The sequence below is a fragment of the Sycon ciliatum genome, chromosome 7, assembly GCF_964019385.1.
Source record: "Sycon ciliatum chromosome 7, ocSycCili1.1, whole genome shotgun sequence".
Taxonomy (NCBI): Eukaryota; Metazoa; Porifera; class Calcarea; order Leucosolenida; family Sycettidae; genus Sycon; species Sycon ciliatum.
In genome coordinates this window covers 35,525,355-35,533,621 of record NC_088649.1, presented here as the reverse complement: position 1 = coordinate 35,533,621, position 8,267 = coordinate 35,525,355, and the positions used below count along the sequence as shown (strand labels likewise).

The 8,267-nt window shown below is 48.2% G+C and overlaps 1 protein-coding gene across 1 annotated transcript in view; it reads right to left on the bottom strand.

Annotated features, from left to right (window-relative positions):
- The window catches only part of LOC135821426 (serine-rich adhesin for platelets-like), a 16,630-nt gene extending 8,866 nt beyond the window's left edge, over nt 1-7,764 (bottom strand). Inside the window, exons 1-3 of the mRNA XM_065334491.1 lie at nt 5,615-7,764; nt 2,461-3,449; nt 585-1,078 (exon numbers count right to left, since the gene is read on the bottom strand). Of these exons, the coding sequence (XP_065190563.1) occupies nt 585-1,078; nt 2,461-3,449; nt 5,615-7,010 (2,879 nt within the window). The 5' untranslated portion in view covers nt 7,011-7,764. The remainder of the gene's footprint in view (nt 1-584; nt 1,079-2,460; nt 3,450-5,614) is intronic.
- Between the last annotated feature and the right edge of the window lie 503 nt (nt 7,765-8,267).

Sequence of the window (8,267 nt, the reverse complement as noted above, 5' to 3'; positions counted from 1 at the left end):
ACAAAATTAGGACAGGTATGCCATGGCAAAATGTATGGAGAAGCAGATCCAAAACCCAGATTTTTAATATTTAAAGTGGGTTTTTGATCCTCAATTCGGCTCTAATCCGACTTTCAAAAGCCAGCGGGCCAGTTTCCGATGAATGGACTGTAACGATTATAAGCAGAAGTAGTGTTGGACAGAATGGATGATTTGTAAACATTAATCCTTGGCTCACCATTCGAGTTTAAAGTCAACACAGGCAAAGAAGATAGCAGCTTCCAGAAAGCCCAATCTCAGCAGCTCATTCAGAACAGACATTCACTGCATTGCAATACTTCGATCTACGCTGTACATGATTTCAATCAAACGTGTGCTATAGATAATAGTAAAAAAGGAGAAGGATACAATGTTACGAGGTAGGATTAACTGTCCACCAACCCAGATCATAATTATACAGTCAGCGATTGCGACAAAATGATCTGGTTACGTTTGTGGACAGTTCGTCATAGCTCATAACATGTTGTCCTTCTCCGTTTTACCATAATTAAATTGGCTCACCATCCGTGTTCAACTTTATAGATTCTAGGCTATTGGCAACTCACGTCTTGGTAGCCGCTCGTACACTGGAGTGAATTGGTGCAAGGCTCATTGACCGCTTGCGTACGCTGAGAGTAGACGATGTCTCAGGACCAGGGCCAACACCGGTTGATGCCAGCAATGATTTCACATTGCCCTCCGCGGCCAAACTCGGAAGGCTGAGTTGACGATGACACCTGCTCGATTTCCCACTAGCTTTGCCTGCGTTCCGGGTTTTGAAATCGAGTGTGTCTTGCGATGGTGACTGGCCGTCCAGAATATTCTTCATCAATGGCGACGATATGATGTCCTTGGACGATGATGTAATGTCCGTAGATGATGATGTAATGTCCGTGGAGGATGACATCATCTCCAGAGTGTTGCAGCTGAGCTCGTTCAGGGCTGAGTGCAGCTGCTGCTCGAACTGACTGCACATTTTCATCACCTTGTCCATCTGTGAACTGTCGTCAGGCTCACTGTGGGCCGGAGGACCATCACATGCTTTGCTTTGAGCGTCCTCCTGCAAACAGTCATGATCACAAGAACAAGAACACGTACATACTTCAAGCTCGAAAACCGTTTAATACACCGTATGTCCCATGTATGGAATGAATTCGGGCTCAAACGGTCACGGTTTTACCCCTAACGATTAACTGCTAGGCTAACGGTCGGTTCAACGGTTATAACCTGTAAGCCACGGCAATCCTGCGGACTCTTTTTTAACCGTATATTTGACTATACTCATTCAAAAAATGTACCCTATTCAGTACAACGCACACATGTACATTCTCTTGCATGCTCATTCATAAATCCTATCACACCAAGAGACCAGATATGACCGAGTTGACAGCCCAGAAATTGCGTACGCGTGCGACAGCCTGCGAAAGTGCATACTTTGCAACGACCTGATACTTGAAAAACTGACTGAAAAGTTACTGCGTAACCATTATCTTTATCGGTTATCCGTTAATTCTTCGTGACCGGTCTGCAACCGGTTAATCGGACTAACCGTTTGAGCCCTAGAATGAATGACATCATCATTCGTGCTATGGATGGAGCAAATGGTTTGTGGCAATTAATGCCATCTAGTAATATATCATATGACTGATAGTAAGCGGCAAAACAAATGCCCGGGATGCCACTCCATATACCCCAGCTACCCCTGCTCCCCCCCCCCCCCCCCCCAACACACACCGTTTCCACCCCACCTCAGGGGTGATGTGATGGGAACATCTGTTTCGCATTGTATCATTCTACTGGGGCACTCCCGACAGACAATAAGGTCTTCTTTTACGCTACACAAGCTACGTACGCAGTGGGTTCCTTGCGAAATGAGTTGCGCCTTGGGAGTGATAACAATGCGGAGTGATATGATAAACACAGCTACCCTACCTTGAGGCAACCCACACATGCCCCGACTGGGTAAGAGGTTCAACAATACCTGGCCACCATCAGTCAGCTGATTGCGAGCGATGTGCCGTGCCCCTCCCACCCACATTCACACAAAGATATGTGTCTAAGATGCGCAGTTTCCTCATAGTACTACATGTCCAGTGGACAGCGCCAGTAACACAATTTACAAAGAGCAATAACGCAACAGGTCCTTTCTTGTTGTTACTCAAGGTTTCTTGTCAGGAACCACTCATCTAACGGCTGCTGTTTGACGAGTGTTTTCCAACTTCGAGTAAAGACAAGAAAGGGCCAGTTTTCGCTGTTGCTCTTTGTAAATAGAACACGCAAAGATATGTATACACCGAGTTGTATAGGGTACTGATTTCCTTGACCATGTACAGGTAGATATGGTTTTGATGTTTCGGTAAAGACAAGGCTTGTCAACATGCAGTTATACCTAGAAGTATGACTGCACACTGACATGCAGTGAATATTACACAGCATGCTCACCAGGTGTTTTGTTGACAATGTCAGCACGTTGCTTCGGAACGACTGGAGATTCTTCAGTGACTGCGACACCATACACATCTCCTCGTAACCTGGGGCAAGTTGAGAGCTTGACGACAGTGATGCAATGGTGTTCTTTCTGCTGCTGCTGCTGCTGCTGTCTTTCTGAACATCATGGTCGACAGCATCGGAGCGAGACAGAACACGATGACTAGAGCTTTGTCGCAAGGCATGTCGCGGACGCAAGAGCTTGCCGTCGCCATGGTTATCATCATCATGACAAGCATCAACTGAATTGTGCAGTGCGGCTGTGAGCTTTATCTCGGGAGAATAGCTGGAGGCCAGCATTGTTGTGCTAGCAGAACGCTGGGTTTTCAGGTGAGGCACTCGTGCAATGTCAGATTTCTTGAGGGTGTCTGATAACTTACGGGAGAGAATCGTGCCGAAACGAGGCTTGCCGGCTAGTAATACCGATGCTAAAGAAAGACCTGTGGTAGCGGTAGAGTCATCATTCACAGTGCTGTCAACGCCGCTTCTTGTTACGCTACCGCTGTCAGGTTTACTGTCCTGGAGTGTCCCGCACGTACCGGTGCTGTTGCGTCTTAGTTGCGCAACACCACCGACTCTGTTACATGCGTTCCTCTCTCTCAGGATCTGTTGTGCCCGGTCCATACTGAATGCACTGCGATGTTTCTCTGGATTGGTGGCCAACATAGCACCGACATTACTTCTAGCTGTAATATCGACTGGCACTTGGCTGCTGCAACTCTCGCTGCGGTTCTCCACGCCATTGGACGCAGCAGCTGTCGTAGTGGTAGCGACATCGCGACTCACTTCGGGAGACGTCGGCTCACTGCTCCCGTTACTGTGTCCCGTAGTGTATCCCGATGACGTCACTAGGCTGTTAGACTGCTCGCCCGGTGATGTCACTAGGGTGCTGGACTGCTCGGCATCACCTTGGCAACCACCAACAGTGTCCACAGGAGAACAGACTGTAGAAATAATTCAGAGAGAAGTGCAGTGGTACTTCATAACAGAAAATAAAACAACAGGAATACCACATAGCCAGCACAGCAGTGATAATTATATGCATGTTATCGGACATGTTGGTTTGTTGGCACCCCACCCCAATCAATTGGTCGCATGACTTCAGTGGGAATGTCAACTTCAGGGTCCATCTGATGGCAACTAGGACAGGTCACCACCCCAGAGCTGATAAAATTAACATGGGAGAGCCTGCATTTTATGTACACCTGCTACACAAATCCAATCATATGACAATGCAACAGCTCTCAACTGCTGGATGGGGTGGAGGGGGGATTGGGTGCATGTGTGATTGTGTGCTCTATCATGGGCTAAGTAGTCTCAGGTCCCAGAAATCAAATTATGCAAGTGCCAGCCCCAATGTCCTGTGCAAGCATGCATGCCTTCCTAAGTGAAACCCTTGCCCCCCCCCCCCCCACACACACATATACACATGTTCAGGCTGTGCAGCTGGCCTGCTGATGTAGTGCCACAGGTGCAAATTGATGTCCACTTCACTTCACACCACAACGAAATCAAATAATTAGATTTGAAGATTGATAAGTAGGAGCCTAGTTGTGTGTGTGTGTGTGTGTGTGCGTGTGTGTGTGTGTGTGTGTGTGTGCGTGTGTGTGTATGTGTGTGTGTGTGTGTGTGTGTGTGTGTATGTGTGTGTGTGTATGTGTGTGTGTGTGTGTGTGTGTGTTTGTTTGAGAGTGAAGGTGTGCATGTGTGCGACTGTGTCTGTGTGTGCATAGGCCCCCATGTGCGTATATATTCGTGTGTGCTTCGAAGTACTAGTACAAGTAGTTGTGTGCTGGGATGCTTGCTCTACATCTCAACGCAGTTTGTGGTACATGTATGTAGAAACTCAGTTTTACCGTGAGAGGAAGAGGGCCATCAAACACATCATACGAACAGGTCGCACAGCTGCTGTTTTGAGCACTATCTCTGTCAGCTGCCTGCACACATGCGGTGTGCAAACTGAGCCTGACCGGCTTCAAATTCACACCTACGTGTCGAGGAAGTAATTGGAATGCCAGACTAAACATACATTCTGATGTGATCTATTTGACCTATGCTGCTCTATGCTGCTGCATGTTCCACCATTCCACATGCCCAAATACCTAACCAATCTATCATCAGGGGATAGCCTCACGGAGCCTAGCAAATTCAAGATCAACTAGAACATTCAGCGTTTTAGGCACCTTGTCGTAGGCCAGGCCCCAAAGGCTTGATCACCCATGTGCAGTGGGTATACATATTGAATTATTGTCCATGTTCTCTAGTCACCTGTGACCATGATAAAGGTAATGAAGTTGTAATTTGGCTACCAGTACTCCAGCACTTGGACGCACTCAACGGTGTGTTCTATTCTCTGTGCGTACTCCACTTCACCAACCAGCCACAGCGTTGACCAAACGCCCATACCCTTCACCCCCTTCTAAGGAAAGTTCCAACAAGATTTGCAGTTTTCGCCGCACACGTGCGTCACACTAGATTTCCCATGTCATTAGATCTTCAAGATGAAATCCGATCGATGTCCTTGAATGATTTTTCTACAGAACTCCTTTACTAAACTACTACTACTAATACTGTTATGCTATACTCATAGTCTTTATCTCACCTGCTTTTACAACTACAGTAGAATCTGTGACTAATGACCAACCCTTGGGGCCAGAGAAAGCGGTCTTTAGTGGCAGGTGATCCTTAGTTAGAGGTTTGCACTGCACAACCATAATGTGAGACCGTTGTGCCTGGCAAAGTGGTCTTTAGTACCAGGCTGGTTGCTAATCACAGTGGTCTTTAGTACCAGGCTGGTTGCTAATCACAGTGGTCTTTAGTACCAGGCTGGTTGCTAATCACAGTGGTCTTTAGTACCAGGCTGGTTGCTAATCACAGTGGTCTTTAGTACCAGGCTGGTTGCTAGTCACAGTGGTCTTTTGTACCAGGCTGGTTGCTCATCACAGTGGTCTTTAGTACCAGGCTGGTTGCTCATCACAGTGGTCTTTAGTACCAGGCTGGTTGCTAATCACAGTGGTCTTTAGTACCAGGCTGGTTGCTAATCACAGTGGTCTTTAGTACCAGGCTGGTTGCTAATCACAGTGGTCTCTAGTTAAAGGTTTGACTGTACCTTTATTCCTTGTGTCCAGCTGTTCCTTCTGCGGCTGATTGTGTTGCTCTTGCTGGTCTTGCTTCTGGTGTTGCTCCTGCTGTTGTTTCTGTTCTTGTAGGTGTTGCTGTTGTTGCAGTTTGCCATCCCCCTTATCATGCTCACTGTTATCAGCCAGTGAATGTGTGCTAGCTGCTGACAGCTTTGTGGATGGGCAATTTGCTTTTCCATTTCTTGAGCACTTCAAACTGACAGAACAGGCATCCGTGCTGCCACTGCTTGAACTGCTAGAGCTGCTGTTGCTTCCACAGAGTGACCTCTTGCTGCTGTTGTTGCTGCTGCTGCTGCTGCTGCTAGAACTAGTGCTGGCTTCTGCACTCTTTTCCGACAGCGGCCGTCTGGCAGTATCCCTATAGTCAGTGACCAGTTTGAGCGCCGCAGCCAGTGTGCGCTGTTGATGGTGAGCGTGATCCACTTCCTGCAGCAGCGCGTTGACGGTGGTCTTCAGACCTTTGCACTGCTCGCATGCACGGTAGTAGCGGCGAGCGTAGTGGTCGCGACGAGCCGTCATCAGCACTAATTTACGCTCCGCTATAGATTGTGCCAAAAGCGCTGCATTCCGCTCGTCAAGTGCACTCTCCAAAGCATCTTCACTCTCGAGGTCGCCATTGAAAGTGGTGGTACTGAGACTGGACTGAAAACTGCCACTTTTGTCTGACACTTTGCCCTCCATTCTCCATGCACGGTCCTGAACGCCTTCAAATGTCAACGTTGTCGACGGAGTCGTCACTGTCGAATTCCGCAACCACCAAGGTCCATATGACCGCTCACTTCCGCACCGCGATTCTTGATCGTCGTCCCTTTCTGAAGCGGCTTGCAAACTCTGCGGAGCGCTCTGTTCTGATAAATAGTACCTATGCTCGCCTCCGTCCTCGTATTCACCAACAAATGTTGTCGTACCTTGACTGCTGCCATCGCTATCCGTATCCTCTTCCGCTAGAAAATGATCGTAGCGGGGAGTTGGCTCGATAGCGACCTCCGGCCAGTTGACGTGCGCCAGTGTGTCTTTTGCACGGCTAGCTCTAGATCTGCTGTCATCATTCGTGGCGGTAGCTAGTGCGTGCGAGCAGCTGCAACTGGCAAGCAAGGCTGATGATGCAGCTCGTTGCCCGCTGTCAGACGCTGGTTGTGTGTGGTGAGATCTTGCATATCGCCGTAGTATTGGAGACCCATCGCGCTCCTGCAACGAGTCACTTTCATAATCATACCCAAAACTTGACCATTCGTTCGACTGGTGTGTACCTAAATTGCCGCTAGAGTGACTGCCGAGAGTCTTGCGGGCGCTAACGACGAACGGATCGGCCGCTTCGTACGCCGATTTATCCTGACGTCGGAAGCGTTTCAGCCAATTTGACATTGTGGCCAGGGAGGTGGTGGTGACGCTGGTTTCGGCTTATTATGAGTTACCCGCTGGTAACATATGAGTTAATCGCACGTTGCCTTCGCCGCTTCCTTGATCCAGCAGAGAGACGACACCTCACGCACGCACTTATGTACATGTACGTTCCACTTTCAGGGATGATCACTCGAACACCGTGTCAAAAACAGAGACACGGGCTTCTTCTAGGCCGCTCCACTTGCATCTGGAATCAGGGAAAGGAACAAACGAGGTAAAGGCTGAGTATAGGCTGAGTAATTGCTTTAGATATTCTGGCAAGGCAAGTGTTCCACTATACTGGTGCATGGTAACAGATGCTGTCGCCCAAAAATGCATGTTACGCAAAATTGGCACAGAGAGTCAAGCAATGCAGAGTGTGTCTGCTATCTACCACTTGTCCATGATAACCGCTCAGGCAACGGACAGGGTCGTGAGTCGTGAGTGTGTCCCTTCTTGGACCAATCTCATTCTATGACAGTATCACGTGTACAACAGTGGCTGACGACAGATGTGCAATGGCTGGGACCCATGCCAAGGTTCCATGCAAAATGACCTTGATTTGTGTTCCTGGAACGACGTGTCGGAGGTGCACTGTTCCACGTCTTCTCCTCATGCCTGTCTCCACACTCTTTATCCTGCTGGAGTACCCAACATAGTATGTGTACATCACTGTACTGTAATAGGGCGGTGTGTGGGTTGGGACGGCTATGCGGACACAACCAACGGCCAGGGCCAGACAGGAGGAGGTCTTTGTGACACACATTGGCAATTGCATGGCGATTGTTTACACCTCATTGTCGCCTCCGTGCTCATACACACACAGCCATGCTACTTCATTGTTACACGTTACATGATTGTCCATTTAGTGTTGTAATGGCTTAAAAGTCCCCCCCCCCCCCTTCCCTCCTGTCGCAGTCATTACCGTATGCGTACAGTGCAATGTACATGTACATGTTTTCACTGCAAAAATGTTTTTAAAACCTTCAAATAAAAACTTATGCTGCAGTGTATACAGATTTTCAAAATTACAGGGTCATAATAATTATACATTTTCATTTCTTCATCCCTTCTTCTTTCTCGTTTCCTTTCCATTTCTCTTTTTTTCACTTATAGTTATACGTTCGTGCACACCGGCGCACACACACTGTGTGTGTGTGCGTGTGCGTGTGTGCATAGTGTGTCTGTCACTCACTCTCCCTTCCTTCCTTTCGACTTTCCAGCCCATCCTTGCTAATT